The 16910-nt window shown below is 38.1% G+C and overlaps 1 protein-coding gene across 2 annotated transcripts in view; it reads right to left on the bottom strand.

The window, feature by feature from the left end:
- Positions 1 to 808: 808 nt before the first annotated feature.
- LOC149813454 (Calcium-binding EF hand family protein) overlaps positions 809 to 16910 on the bottom strand; it is a 31115-nt gene continuing 15013 nt past the window's right edge. The window contains exons 2-6 of one of the 2 annotated variants that reach the window (XR_016428323.1): positions 4102 to 4228; positions 3945 to 4017; positions 1488 to 1768; positions 1311 to 1352; positions 809 to 975 (exon numbers count right to left, since the gene is read on the bottom strand). Coding sequence is in view for 1 of the 2 variants with exons in the window: in XM_089991947.1 (XP_089848073.1) it covers positions 1499 to 1768; positions 3945 to 4017; positions 4102 to 4228 (470 nt within the window). In the remaining variant the exon portion in view is untranslated. The remainder of the gene's footprint in view (positions 976 to 1310; positions 1353 to 1487; positions 1769 to 3944; positions 4018 to 4101; positions 4229 to 16910) is intronic. The other variant, XM_089991947.1, reaches the window with a different exon arrangement.

Here is a 16910-nt window from a genome sequence, read left to right on the forward strand (position 1 = left end):
TTTTTTTTTATCGAAAACACATGATTCAAGTGTGGATTCTTAGTAAATCGACCATGCCCAACACACTTATAGGGCTGGAACCACGTAAAAAGCACAGGAGAAGCTGAAAACCCCATTTAGCACGCAGTTTAGCAACAAATGGGTTTATCACAGACCCATTTTCATATATATATATATATATATATATATATATATATATATATATATATATATATATATATATATATATATATATATATATTGCATTCGCCGTCTACTAGAATCTGCTATTCCAAGAACTCTGCTCTATAAAATTATGAAAGTTCTATCTCATCATATTACCTAAGATTCCCTTACAATGAGAAAACCTTTTGTGCATTCTCGTCCAAAGCATATGAAAAGATCTTTACCAATGTAAGATAAGGTTTGAGCATCTAAAGGTTAAAAACATGGTCACAATTTTCATATCGGGATTTTCTCAGCAAAGGAAAATCTCGTGATAAATTAAAACTTCTTCTTTCAGGGACTCGGGTAAACATCAGTATATCTAAATTTCACAATTATATAAGAAAACATGTAAAAATATAAGGAAAGCATAAAAAATATAACAATATGACTATCATGCTAGAAACACTTATAGGCAATATTTTCAAAATATCATGTTTTTTGGGATTATATCTGTTTACAAAAATCTTGTGTTTGCGAATATGGTTAAAAAGCAAGCAGGGAAATGGTGAAGGAACCAACCTTGTTGATGCATAGCTAACAAGATAACCATCATTTGTTACTTTGATCCCAAGAAAACAATAAGAAACAAAAGAAGCAGAAAGGAAGAAAGCAAACCAGTTATATTTATAAATATTACTGTATGCAATGTATAAAAGTAAATACAGATATCAGTAGTCAAGAAAGCAGTATGGTTAAATACAAATCAGCACTGTAGTCTAGACAAGCAAGAAGCTGGCTACTTGGCTGTACACATTATCCACCCAAACCCTGCAAGGTAGCCAAATATGTAAAACATTAGGTGTCAAAAATAGGAAAGGGAATCTTAGGCACAGATTAGACCAATGTCAGAGGGACCATTTAAATTTCTAAACTCAGCTCAGTGATTTGTTGCTCAATTCAAAACTTGCCAAGTCCAATGAAAGATGGAAAGTAACAAAGCCTATAATGGCATAATTTCATGGTGGAAGGGCATCAGCTTAGGTCTGAGAGTCTAGGCCTGATAAAGAGCTGCATAAAACGTAAAAGTACGACTGTGTGTGTTCTTGATTGAATTTGCAGTCAGAAAACTCTCCAACAAATATACCATGGCATGGTTGCATTACCTTTGGTTGGTCATATGCTGCTCTCTCTCTCTCTAACAATAGCTGCAATAATTAATAATGAACACAATCATCCAATAGGCTGGACATGACTGTTGGAGAAGAAAAAGAGAAAGCTAGCAAATACAGCAAACGGACAAGAAATGTTGCACTCGATTGCAAAAGTTGAAGCACAATTACCAGATTTTGGCTTATTCGTGGGTCTCAGCAACATTGTCAAGCAGCACAACACCAAGAGCAATGAGGGATGCATAGATTGAATTCGGGAGTTTCTTCACAACATTCCCAACACCAGGTATTCCTTCAGTAGCTCTTTTGGTCAGAATTGCCACTGTTGGAGCTACGACTAAAGCAATGATTAGGTTCCGGCTAACAATAGTTAGTGTATCAGCAGTCAGATTCTTGATAAATTGATAGAACTCTTCACGGTCCAGTAAACCATCAAGATTGAAATCATAAGCCTGCATTTAAACAGCCAAACGTTCTTTGAATTTACATAATTCACATTTCATTCTCAAATTTATCGCAATCACTATTGGCATATTCAGTCAGACTTGCTAGGAACAGGTACTGCGGAATAAACAATATTACATGTTTTTAGTTATAGTCCCAAGCAAGTTTTGAGCTAACCGCATGTGCTTACAGGTGTCTTTCCACTGCTAGGTGACTAATGAATAGGATAGTTGGAGCAACCGTCTGCTTCTATCTATGTTGTTATCCAGTATATATACCATAGATTTTGTAGACTAGTAACCAAGTTCCTGTTGGCACCACTGTCCGTCCTCTTTACCCTCACCTTTCTTAGATTTGATCTTAGTGTGGAAGCGCCTTTGTTTTCATCTATTTTAATCCCTGTATCTGTTCAAAGTGCAGAGACACCTTTGATTCAATCAGACCAAATTTCTTTAACTTTAATTTCACTTTAACAACTGACTTTAAAATTCATGTTAACATTTTTTAATCTAGCATTAAATTCATGTTAAACTTGATTGAACATTAATTTTGCATTATTTTTGTGCTACTACAGCAGCAAGTCATGCTTAGCAGCATAGCAGCCATCATCCTTGCCCCTATTTAAATTATATATGTAATAATGACTAAAAAGTAGATATCATGGACAGCAATACCTCTGACCAAGCACCAATGTTCCTCAAAGCCCCATTATTCAAAATGGGACTTATTTTCACTTTTGTAAAATCCAACCAAACATACCCTAAGAATATAGTTGAACAGTAAAAATGATCGACTTATCTGCTTCATGGCCTTCATGAAGACATGAGTACCCTACATTTGCAGAACTCATCCATTATTACTAAATCATGAAGCAGTATTTTTTAAGCACAATGCTTTAACAAGTAGTAATGCTTGGAATCGCTACTTGTGAAAAATATGGGATTCTTCTAGAGGTAGTTGAGGTAGGAGTACTTGCGATCATGGACATGCTAGAGATTTTTCAATATAAAATGTGGAATACTTCCTATTCCTCCTACAGGAGCATTTAATTAAGGTCATGATTTTGGATTAAATTTGGTAGCGCAAACTATAAGAAGCATGAATGCCATAAGTTGACAAGTATGTAGACTAAGAGGACATATAAGAATATATTGCAATAACCGCTACAAGCCCAGCTAGGACAACAATACCAAAATAACCAGCATATAGTTCTACAATGAAATCATGATTTTTGACACAATTTAGATCAGAAATAACATCAAGAGCATCTTTTTGCAATGGCCATCTTGATACAAGAAGCCAATCAATTGAAAATCTAGATATAATTCCACCATCGTATCCTCCCTGCAGTTGAGAACGGAGTCTCACATCATCTTTCAGGCAACCCTGGTGTTCCCTTTGTCCCTTATTTCCTATAAAGGTAGAAGAATTATGGTTAAGAGAGAATAGGGTTCCCACTCCATTTCTCACGTTGATATAGTGAAAATAGATCCACCTATTGGGTTTGTAGTTCCAACCTCGTTTTCATAGAAATCTCATCTCTGTTTCCCAAGCATCTATGGAAAATGGTACAGGATTCACATTCACACCAAATTCTGTTTTCTTGAAGGACCAAATCATGACGACCATGTTTACTAGCTGGAGGACGCATGGAGATATATCTTCCTTTATCAGTATTCAAGCACACTAGTTTCATCAGTTGGAGCCAACAATTAAATATGTTTCAATGCTCCAACAATAATAAATATGCTTCAATATGGCATCATCATGGTCATTTTAGTAATGAATCTTCAGTCATTAGTGGATCCTGATATGTTAATTTTGATGCTAATCTTCAGTATTCAAGGTTGTGTCATGCTTGTCAACATCGCAAACATTCAGCTCTTTTTCTCATGTTAATGAAATAATTATTATACCTTGGAAATTTGGAATTAATTCATTCTGACATATTTGGACCAGACTCGCTTTCTTATCAGAGACCAGCAATCACAAACAGAAATTTTGATATATTCAAAATCTTCAAACAGTTCATTGAAAGTCATTTTCGCCATATAAGAAGATGAACTTATAGATGCATCAGAATACAAGAATAAGATATCCAAGGTCTTGAGAAAATTCATGATGGTCTCTCTAAAAGGTTTGCACGACACAAGATACCTCAACAACAGCAGACGAAAAGCTTACCTCCATCATTGTTTTAATTTTTTCTTTAGGTGGAGGATCAATGTGAGGCCCAGGCATATGCTTGTTGATATCACTATAGGAAAAGCAACAGTTGTCAACAAAGTTTGTCCAAGACACAATAAGGTAAACACAGTAGAACAAGTAGAACGGTTTTTACTTGTAAACGAAGAGAATTGCAATGTAAAGATCTTCAATTTTCAAATGATCTCTTTCTGTCACAATCTTAAAGTGATCAAAGACTTTATCTGTGATCTTTCTTAATTGACGATGCCGCCATTCCTTTCCTGTTTCAAGGAAAAAATGTCACAAAGTGCACAAAAAGCTCATAGATAATCTCTGCCATGCAAAAGATTAGATGCAGTCACAGGGTACATCAAAAGATCGGATCATAAGTGCTTATGTTTTTCCGTCACACTTTTTAAGTTTCCTATCATCTATGTCTACGATTATACATACAACACACACACATATTAAGGATGGGATCTCTAGAAAGCTCCAAAGATAACGATGAAGAGATTAGGCAAGGTCATCATCAGCCAGCTGAGAATCATCATTCAGCTGAGATCAAATCCACAATAAGGAAAGACCATCAGCCAGCTGAGAACAAATCCAAGATAAGGCAAGATTATCCAGTGCATTTGGTAACTGCAGCCAGCTCGTCACCCACCAAATTTTATCCTACAAGGATGATTGTAATGTTATGAAGATTCATCATTTCACAAGTAAAAGTACTAATGTGCCCCTAATGGGCACTTCCTACTACAGTACTTGTCAAATAATGAAAATACTCCTAGAGGGTATTACCTATTACATCATTATACATCAAACACACACACACATATATATATACAAATTAACACTCCCCCTCAAACTTACAGTGTAATATACCGAAAGTTTGGAAATACAAAAAAAGAATCAAAGGGAAGGATCCAAGTCTTCAATGAAAATCTTCATCTTTATGACGCATTAGAGAATTTTTCAAATACAAGTCTTCAAATGTCTTCATTGGTGATCATCCCCAAATGTCTTCATTGGTGATCATCCCCAAACGCCTTCATCAACTATGTTCATTTTCACGGTACGATGCATTGAAGATATTTTTGTCTCAATCCATCGTATCTTTAAGAACCTTTAGAGAGAACAAAACAAAGGTTCCAACTACACAAAAGAAGATAGTCTAACCTAGTAGCTATAAGGGTTTAAACAAGAATAACACACAAATAGAATTTTTAAATAAAGTAGCAATAATTTTAAATTTTTTACAAACATTAGTAATAATTCAAGCAAGATAAGAGGAGCATACCTCAAAGATAAATTTTTATGAAATCAATATTAGACAATCATAAGCCCATAATCAACTTATTTTTTGATAAAACATAAATATTGATCACAAGATAATTTAATTACCAAAGAACATATAAATTACAAGAAGAGATAAACAATCATGCATTAATAATATCCCAAAGTTTTAGAAAATCACTTCAAATAAAACAAATCATCTACATGCATAACAACAATTAAAAAAAAGAACCCTCAAGAAAAGAGGGGTTAATTAATCAATACGAAACATATGTATATAAAATGAAAGCATATTTAATGCACATAATAATGAATGAGAGCAATCTCATAAATAACAACCCATTAGGATTCACTCACACAACCTAAAATAGGTTTAAGCACAAAGGACCAAATAACAATTTTAATATATATATATATATATATATATATATGTTGAGAATAGGTGGTTTAAAGTTTTAGTCTTTTTATATTAGAGGTTATTTGAAATTTTGTCTTCATAATGGGCTTAGATGTAATTATTCTTTTTAGCCTCTCTCTATTTAACATAGAGAGAAGCCCTAATAACATAAGTTAACGAGTTTCTTTTTCTAAACAGCTCTCTCTCTCTCTCTCTCTCTCTCTCTCTCTCTCTCTCTCTCTCTCTCTCTCTCTAGGGTTCGGTGCTTCTCAAATATTCTTGAACATGGTATCAGAGCACTGATCTCGGGAGCGTGATCAATCTGCAATCGAGCTACACCAACGAAAAAAAAACATTGGAACTAGGTGTGTATTATAATTTTTTTTTGTAAGATCTGTCATCAGATCTAAGAGCCATCGTGGGTGCGTGCCTTTAAGTCTGGCAGGCGTAACCCTTGAGCCCTCGATTTTCACCATCGAGTTCCACCAATCTTCTTTGAAACAACTGCCGTGATTTTTGGGTTTGGGAGTAGCGAAAATCTTTTTTCATATGCTGCTATTGGTGATCGAGCTCGAGATCTGCTGCTATTGGTGATTTTGTTTTTTTTGTGTCCCCTGAAGTAATGAGATTCCTCTTTGTGACTGTCGTGCTTTATTTTTCTGGGAGCATCAACTGTCGTGATTTGCAGCACCTGTCAATATGATTTCAGATGTTGTGATTTTGTTTTATGCTGTGAAAGAAGCATGTTCAATTGTGTTCAAATCGAGGCAGCATGCGTGATTTCTTGTTGTGTTGGAAAATATCCATGTTTATGTGTTGTGTTGAAAAAAAAAATTGTCCCTGGTTATAGGAAAGTGCTTCTGCTGTCGTGGGATTCTGTGTTGGGCAGCAGGCGTGATTTCCTGCTTGTGTTGAAAAAATGTCCCTGGTTATGTGAAAGTTTTCTGTTGTCGTGGGATTCTGTGTTGGGCAGCAGGCGTGATTCCCTGCTGTATATTGGCTGACGCGTGACTCAAAATTTTTCTGTTCAAGTGAGTGTATTTGTTTCTTTTGCAACTGAAATAGTATAAAATCTTCAGTATGGCTGAAACCTCGAAGTGTGATTCCAAAATAGAACATATTGGGGAGTATAAGGCTTTTGCCAACCCCTTCTCGTACGGCTCTTCCGTAAAGTTGAATGAAACCAACTATGCCAGGTGGTCCAGAACTTTTATGATGTCGGTATCTAGACATCGTCGAAAACATATTTTGTTGGAAGAAGAACCCACTGAAAAATTGGGAAAATATGTTACTTGGGATGAAGATAATGACATAGTTATGTCATGGATCATGAATAGTGTCGAACCCCATATTGCAGATGGATTGATTTACTATAATACAACCAAACTGATGTGGGACAATCTTCGTGATACATACTCACAAGAAACTAATGTGAGTCGTATCATGCAAGTCGAACAGGAGATATATAATTTGTAGCAAGGAGATCAGACCTTGGCCCAGTACTATGCCTCTGTCAAAGTTGCGTTTGAAAGACTTAATGCTCACAGGCCTCTTTGTTGCTCGAAGCAAAAGGATCATCAAGAACAAACCATGGTTGCTCGCTTTCTTACAGGTCTCTCTTCAGAATTTTCTGTTGCAAAAGTTCAAATGTTGACTGGATCAAATGTTCCTACTCTTGCTGATGCATACAATCGTCTGAGTAGACTTGCGATCTCTCTTCCACAATCTCAGCCTGTGACTCAAACATCTGCACTTGTTGTCTCATCTGGTTATGGGCGTGGAAATATTCAGAATATCAGAGGACGAGGTCGTGGACGTGGTATGGAAGGCAGAGGAAAGTTTCAATGTACATTCTGTGGAAAATCTGGACATTTAGAAGATCGTTGTTGGGATAAGCATGGTCGACCAACCTCTTCTTCATCAAAGTCATATGCTCCTAAAGCAAATGTTACTACTATCGATGCAACAAATGTACAGGATAATATCTCTGCAAGTGAATGTAGTATCACCCTCAGTCGTGCTGAATATGATGAGTTGATAGCTCTTTGTCCTTTGAGTTCCACCCCACCTGTAGCTGGTGTTGCCTATTCAACCGGAAATCATCTTCATCCGACTGACAGCAAGTGGATTATTGACTCTGGCGCATCTAGACATTTGTGTGAAAATTCACTTGTTTTTTCAGATATAAAGGATATTAATGCTCATCGAGGAGTCTCATTAGCCGATGGGAGTTCCTCTCCGGTTGTTGGTCAGGGAAATATTTTTATATCCTCCTCATTACAATTGCAAAATGTTCTTCATGCTCCAAACTTTCCTCAAAGTTTACTCTCTTTTAGTTGCCTTATAAGAGAACAAAGCTGTAGAGTAATATTTGATCCGATGGGTTGTCATTTTCAGGATTTGCTGACGGGGAAGAAGATTGGTGGAGGCTATGAAGAAAATGGAGTTTACTACCTACATCATCCAATGGGTAATGTTCATGTTGCAGTGGAACACTCATTCAGTCCTGTTCAGTGGCATCGTCGTCTTGGTCATCCTTCATTGTCAAAGCTTCGTACGATCTTTCCTCAAATTCCTTCTACCACATCATTTCAGTGTGAAGCATGTCAGTTGGGAAAGCATCATCGAAGTTTGTTCCCTTCGAGTCAAAGTCAGTCTAGTAATAAAGTTTTTGAACTACTTCATGCAGATGTATGGGGTCCTAGAAAGATTCCTACTAGGACTCAGTGTCGTTACTATCTTGTTATTGTTGATGATTTCTCTAAGTTATCATGGGTGTTTTTAATAAAAGAACGATCTGAAGTTTCAAGTATTATCAAATCCTTAATTCTTGAAATAAAAACTCAATTTGAATCTATTGTCAAGATTGTTCGCACTGATAATGCTCTCGAGTTTAAATCAAAAGGTCTGTTACAATTTTACCAAGATCATGGCATCCAACCCCAAACTTCCTGTGCCTATTCATCTCAACAAAATGGGGTGACTGAGCGAAAACATCGGCACCTGCTTGATGTTACCAGAACCATTATGATTCAATCCAATATTCCTGCGTTATACTGGGGTGATGCGATTACCACTGCTTGCTATCTGATCAACCGCATGCCTTCGGTCTTCTGTGGGTGATCAAATTCCATTACATATCCTAAAACCTAATGCCCCACTCTTTTCTTTCTCACAAAAAATATTTGGATGTGTTTGTTTTGTACACAAACTTGGCCCTGACCGTGATAAATTAGCTGCTCAAGCTATAAAATGCATATTTATAGGTTATCCCAAAAATCAAAAGGGATATCGATGTTATGATCCTATTTCTCGCCGAGAGTATGTCAGTGTGGATGTATCTTTCTTGGAATCCACTCCATATTACTCCAGTATCGGTTCCCCGCTGCAGGTTGATCCAGCTGAGTCTTTTCCATTACCTATACCTCCTTTTCCTTTGGAATTTGTGCCCTCATTACCGAACCAAACTTCATCCTCTTCCAGATTTAACAATCCTCCATTGGTATATGTGCGTAGAGCTCCACCTCCGCAAGAGCCTTTATCTTCTTCTTCTCCTGAGGTAAGTTCTACTGACAATAGTGATCTTCATGATGATGATAACAGGTCTATTGCTCTACGAAAGGGGACACGACAATGTACCTTATATCCCATATCTCATTTTGTCTCCGATGCCAGAATTGGAAATCAGATAAAGTCTTTTATTTCAGCCTTATCTGCTGAAACTATTCCTCTGAACTATCAACAGGCAGAGCTTGATAATCGCTGGAAGCTGGCCATGCAAGAAGAAATGGATGCTTTAGTATCTCAGCATACATGGGATCTAGTTGATTCCCCAGCAGATGCTGACATTGTTGGATGTAAATGGGTATATACAATAAAGTACAAATCTGATGGTTCTATTGAAAGGTACAAGGCCAGATTAGTAGCGAAAGGGTATACTCAGACATACGGTATTGACTTCTTTGAAACCTTTTCTCCTGTTGCACGGATGGGTACCATTCGTCTTGTTCTCTCAGTCGTTGTTCAGCATGGTTGGAGCTTGTGCCAATTATATGTGAAAAATGCATTTCTATATGGAGATCTATCTGAGACCGTTTACATGCAACAACCTCCAGGTTTCGAGGTTGAGGGGGAGTGTCAGAAGGTGTGTAGATTGAGAAAGGCGATTTATGGCTTGAAACAGAGTCCTCGTGCATGGTTTCAAAAGTTGTTTGAAGTGATGTCATGCTTTGGCTTTAATAGGTCAGCGACAGATCATACTCTATTTATCAAGAAAACTAACTCAGACATAGTTGTTATGGTGGTATATGTGGATGACATCATCCTTACAGGAGACAATGTGAAAGATATTGAAAACACAAAGGCTCATCTTCAAAAGCACTTTGTTACAAAAGACCTTGGTTCACTTAGATATTTCCTGGGTATAGAAGTTGCTAGAAGCCGTGAAGGGATGGTTTTGTCTCAACGGAAGTATGTTCTTGACTTATTAAAGGAAACGGGAATGTTGGGAGCTAAACCAGCAAATATTCCCATGGACCATAAAGTTCAGTTGTTTGAAGAAGGGTCAAAACCAGTTGATAGCAAAAGCTATCGCTCCCTAGTAGGGAAGCTATTATATGTAACTGTGACCAGGCCGGATATTGCTTTAGCAGTAAGCAAAGTTAGCCAGTTTATGGACAAACCAACTGAGGTACACTGTATTAGAATATAGATCAGATATGGATCCAATACTGGATCCATATCCATATAGAACATGTGCACGTGTATGCTACCATTATAATGTATTATACACTACTAACCAGGGGCAATCTTGCCATTATAAAAAGTGATTGTAAACCTATTTTATTCTAATGATGTTTAGTGCAGCAACACAGAAAACAAGTGGCTGCCGATTCCAAGGAAAATCCCTCCTCCTCTCTCCTCTCTTCTCCCCTCCTCCTTCTCGGTATTCACGATAAAACAACCAACCCAAAGCAGTTTTAACATGGTATCAGAGCAGTGATTGATCTGGGCGTAAAAGTACCTTCGTCAGGGAACGTGAAAGAGTCTGCCCCATTGGTGACGATCTGCCAAGCCTTCTGCCGAGTCTTTCTCCTCATTGGGAACATGAAAGGGGCCTATTTCAGTCGAGCCTGTTTCTTCATCAGGGATCGTGAAAGGGCCTGCTCCACGACCTACCGTACCTGCTCTTTCTCCTCTTCAGACAGCCGAGTTCACAAACAAGCTGACCTTCAGTCGAGTTTACAAACAGGTCACGTCTGTTTTATCTCTTTCTCCCCTTCAGTCGAGCCCTTTGTTCTCCAACAGCAGCCGAGTCCTTTTGTTCTTTCTACTACTGAAATACTTCATTTTTGTCAACGTCATCTTCTGTTTCTTCTATTTTCTTTCGCTGAGATTTCTTTTCAGTTTCATTCCCATATCACGCCAACTATTTCTTTATGTCGTTATTTTCTGTTTTCCTTCTCTAAGAGTTCTGAACATCACGTTACTGTTGGTCTGAAAACTGTTTTGTCAAACTACTTTATTCTCTTCTACTTAACCTTGCATTACTCTGTCATTTTTTTTCTTTTCTTCTTGCTGCTTCAGCCACAAGTGTTTTCATTTCAGTTTCAGTCACTAATACTTCAGGCAAGCCGTGTCTTCCTGTTGTCAACTAGCTACCAATGGATACTTCAGGCAATTCGGGTCTTTCTTCCAACTTCCTTGGACAACTAGTTTCGAAGAAATTAACTACCAACAACTACCTGACTTGGAAAAGGCAAATTGCACCTTTTATTCGTAGTCAAGACCTTTCAGGCCACTTGGATGGATCTACTCCAATACCTCCAGAATTTATCATAACTGAAACCAAAGAAGATGGAGGATTGCCGAGTACTATCCGTAATCCTGCATTCGTTTCTTGGATGAAGCGCGATCGGGCTCTTGTTGCATACATCACTTCCACATTATCTCAAGAGATATTGATTTCCATTCCTGATGATTGCACATCCAAAGTTTTGTGGGAGGTTTTAGCTCAGACATATTCTCAGATATCAGAGGCTAAAGTGTTGTTTCTCAAACGCGAATTTCAGATGTTAAGAAAGGGGGCAATGAGCATTATTAAATTCTTAAATCAAGTTAAAAGCATTACGGACCAATTAGCCATGGTTGGATATCCAGTATCAGATAAAGAAAAGGTGCAACAAACATTGAATGCCTTGGGATCAAAATATCATGTCCTTGTGACCTTATTATGCTTACCTACATTACTCAGTTTTGAGGAATTACGTGTCAAACTCCTTCAATACGAAATGACTCTGAAGAGCATGTCTGATGCTTCAGCTGGACAATCATCTACACATGAGGTTCTTGCCATAGGAATGATAGTTGATCGAGCACGAGGAGGACGTGGCAGAGGCAGGGGAACTGCCATCCAGGGTGGACGTGGACTACTACCTACACCAAATTCCACAGCCAGTTTTTCAAGGAATGTTCCCACATGCTATCAATGTAATAAACGGGGCCACATCAAAGCCAACTGTTGGTTCAACCCGCAGAATCGAAACAGAGCGCAAAATAATAGAAATATTGCTACACCAGGAACTGCAGGTACTTTTCGAGTCAGTGATGATGCTAAGGATCTTCTCTTATCTGCGATGGCCAACTTGAACTTGAAACAGAATGATGATGGAATATGGTATGTTGACTCTGGGGCAGCGACTCATGTCACTGGCAATGCAGGTAAATTCTCTACTTTGGTTCCCTATTCTGGAAAATCTAATATTGTGACTGGAGATGGGACTCACCACCCTATTTCAAACATAGGCAATGTCCTTATTCCTTTGTCTGAGTCATCTATTTCTTTATCTGATGTTGTTTATGCACCAAATATAAAAAAAAAACATTGTCTCTGTATCTAAACTTGTTGACTCTACCAATTCATCTGTGGAATTTACTCCTACTTCTGTCTTTGTCAAGGATCTTCAAACGAAGGAGATGTTCACTAAAGGAGAGCGACGTGGAAACATGTATGTCTTCAATGAAGATCCAGCCTCCAGTGTCTTGAAGCCCAAGTCTGATCACGTCTCTGAAAACGTCCTAAGTTTATCCAAATGTAATAAGCCAGATCTCTGGCATTCTCGTCTTGGTCATTGTAGTCAAGTCTTTATTGAAAAGTTAGTGTCCAATGGTTTTCTTTCAGAGTCTGTTTCACTTTCATTAAAGAATAAAATGTGTTCCAGTTGTCAAGTTTGCAAGAGTCATGTACTTCCCTTTCATCAAATAAATAAAAGATCTTCTATTCCTTTTGAGATAATATGTTCTGATGTTTGGGGTCCAGCTCCCAATCCTTCTTCTTCTGGAAGTAAATACTATGTATCTTTTATTGACAGTTTCTCTCGTTTTACCTGGATATTCTTCATGAAACACAAATCAGAGGTTTTTCTTATTTTTCGTCACTTTCATGCCTATGTTAAAAATCAATTCTCCTAAAATATTCAAATTCTCCAATGTGATGGAGGTGGTGAGTATTCCTCCAAAGAATTTTTAGATTTCCTCCAAGATAATGGGATACATAGTAGAGTTTCTTGCCCGTATACTCCACAACAAAATGAAATTGTTGAACGTAAACACAGACATATTGTGGAAAGTGCAATGAGTATGATGCATGGTTGTAATTTGCCCATCAACCTTTGGACAGAAATTTTTCACACTGCCACTCATGTGATAAATCGTCTTCCTATGCCTATCCTCGAAAATCAGTCTCCCTATTATGTTCTCTTTGGTATACAGCCTAATTATGATGAGTTACGAGTTTTTGGATGCACATTTTATGTATATGTTGACAAATCCATGAGAAACAAATTTCAAGACAAAGCCTCTATATGCCAGTTTGTAGGTTATGCAGATGAACACAAGGGGTACAGGTGTTATGACCACATCAATAAGAAGATCAGAATTTTCAGAAATGTTGTCTTTGATGAAAATAGCTTTCCAGAAAATAAAGCCAACTATGATCGTGAACATGGTGATATGGCTGACAATTGGTATAATTCATGGCTCAGTGCTGAACTTATTTCACATGCTGCTGAATGTACCACTTTGGCTCCTGAAAACATACATGATGAGACGGTTTCAGATAAGGTGTCGAAAACAGAACGTCAGAGATACAAAGGGAATGTCTACACCAGAAGACCCAGAGCGCAAACAGATGCACCTGTTGGAGAACACATGACATTCCCCAATAACGTAGAGGCACCAAGAAGATCAAGCAGGATAAGGCATCCAATTGAAAAATGGGTAAGTTACGATAACTTCTCTATGGATTTTCAGATTTTCCTATCCAAGGTTGAAAAACATGAAGAACCACTTGGGTTTTGTCAAGCTGTTCAATCTAACAAATGGATTGAGGCGATGAATGAGGAAATAGAGGCACTTCATGAGTGTCGAACATGGGAGATAGTTGGTCGTCCCCCAGATAAAAATGTTGTTGGCTCAAAATGGGTGTATAAGATTAAATATAAACCGGATGGGAGCATTGAATGATGCAAGGCACGTCTTGTTGCCAAAGGTTTCACCCAAGAATATGGTGAAGATTATGATGACACCTTCAGCCCAGTAGTGAAAATGGGAACCATTCGTATTATCCTCGGCCTGGCTATTGAACATGGGTGGAGCCTTAGTCAGCTTGATGTCAAAAATGCATTTCTTCATGGGGACTTAAAAGAAGAGGTCTATATGGAGCAACCTCAAGGTTATGCAGAGGGAAACCCAAAAGCATATGTATGTAAATTAACCAGAGCATTGTATGGTTTAAAGCAAGCCTCCAGGTCATGGTTTGAAAGCTTCTCCTCAGAGATTCAGAACCACGGTTTTATTCGTTCCCAACTAGACCATTCTTTATTCATATACAGGGATGGAACCATTGTAGTTTTTTTGCTTATATATGTTGATGATATAGTGGTCACTGGTAATGCTCCAGAGCATATTCAACAAATTAAAGTTTTGCTGAGTATGCGATTCAAGATGAAAGATCTTGGAAAGCTAAGATATTTTCTTGGTGTAAAGGTGGACAGACAGGATGGAGAAATGTCATTAACTCAACACAAATACACTCTTGATCTTTTGGCCAAAGCAGGAATGACAGATTGCAAACCTGTGCCTACACCCAGTGTTGTCAATCAAAAACTCAACATTTGTGATGGCGAGTTGTATCATGATGCAAGCAAGTATCGCAGTTTAGTGGGCATGTTACAGTACCTTACTTTTACTAGACCAGATATTGTATATTCTGTAAATCAAGTATCTCAATTTATGCATGAACCAAAGACTGGTCATATGGATGCCGTCAAACGTATTCTCTGATATCTAAAAGGCACGGTGGGTGATGGACTCAAATATGCTCAATCTTCATGGGCAACACCGAAACATGACATATTGGCCTATACAGATGCAGACTGGGCAGGAGACCCAGATGAAAGAAGGTCGGTTTCAGGATATTGTGTTTTCATTGGAAGCAATCTTATCTCATGGAGTAGCAGAAAACAGAAAGCTGTGGCAAGGTCTAGCACGGAGGCAGAATATAGATCTATGGCAGCTACCACATCAGAAGAAACCTGGGTTAGGCATCTCCTTACAGAAATGGGAGAGAGTATCCCAAGTTCAATCCTCATGTGTGATAATAGAAGTGCTGTACAAATTGCGTTCAATCCTGTTCATCACGGTCGGACCAAACATATTGAGATTGACCAACATTTCATCAGACAAAAGATAGCAGACAAAGGGATTGAACCGGTCTATGTGCCTTCAGAAGACCAAGTTGCTGATATGTTCACAAAAGGTCTCACAAGCAACCACTTTTGGTATCTGAAGAACAAGTTACACATGGTTCAATCCCATGCACAACTTGAGGGAAGGTATTAGAATATAGATCGGATATGGATCCAATACTGGATCCATATCCATAAACATGTGCACGTGTATGCTACCATTATAATGTATTATACACTACTAACCAGGGGCAATCTTGCCATTGTAAAAAGTGATTGTAAACCTATTTTATTCTAATGATGTTTAGTGCAGCAACACAGAAAACAAGTGGTTGTCGATTCCAAGGAAAATCCCTCCTCCTCTCTCCTCTCTTCTCCCCTCCTCCTTCTCGGTATTCACGATAAAACAGCCAACCCAAAGCAGTTTTAACACACTAGAATGCAGCCATAATGATTCTCAGATATCTAAAATCTTCTCCTGGAAAGGGGTTATTGTTCAGGAAAGGTGAAACTCTGGAGATAGTGGCCTATTCTGATGCTGACTATATTGGATCTGTAGTAGATAGAAAATCTACCACAGGTTTTTGGGAGACAACTTGATTTTTTGGAGAAGTAAGAAACAAAATGTGGTTTCCAGGTCGAGTGCAGAATCAGAATATCGAGCTATGGCCCAAACAGCTGCTGAATTGATGTGGGTTCGTACTGTTCTTCATGATCTTCAGGTGAAGGTTTCCTCTCCCATGACCGTGATGTGCGATAACAAAGCGGCAACATATATAGCGAGCAATCCTGTCTTTCATGAGAGAACAAAGCACATTGAGGTCGATTGCCACTATGTCAAAGATATGGTTCAAGCTGGTCATATCACTACCAAATATCTAAAGTCGGAAGACCAAGTTGCAGATATGTTTACAAAGCCTCTTGCTAGACCAAATTTCTCAAAATGTTGTGACAAGCTTAGCATGATTGATATCTATGCTCCAGCTTGAGGGGGAGTGTTGAGAATAGGTGGTTTAAAGTTTAAGTCTTTTTATATTAGAGGTTATTTGAAATTTTGTTTTCATAATGGGCTTAGATGTAATTATTCTTTTTAGCCTCTCTCTATTTAACATAGAGAGAAGCCCTAATAACATAAGTTAACGAGTTTCTTTTTCTAAACAGCCGTCTCTCTCTCTCTCTCTCTCTCTCTCTCTCTCTCTCTCTCTCTCTCTCTCCCTACCTAGGGTTCAGTGCTTTTCAAATATTGTTGAACAATATATATATTGAGATGGATGTGTGGAAATACAATAAAAGATAAGATTCGGAACGAGGAGATACGTAAGAAGGTAGGCGTTGCACCCATTGAAAATAAGATGAGAGAGAATCGTTTACGGTGGTTTGGACATATTCGACGAAGGCCTAATGATGCTCCAGTTAGAAGGATGGAGAAATGGGAAAATATATTAGTTAAAAGAGGTCGGGGTAGGCCTAGGAAGACATGGATGGAGGTGATAGGAAAGGATATGAATGCTTTGAACCTCACCG

This window comes from Nuphar pumila, chromosome 16 (assembly GCF_984573655.1).
Source record: "Nuphar pumila chromosome 16, dmNupPumi1.hap1.1, whole genome shotgun sequence".
Lineage (NCBI taxonomy): Eukaryota > Viridiplantae > Streptophyta > Magnoliopsida > Nymphaeales > Nymphaeaceae > Nuphar > Nuphar pumila.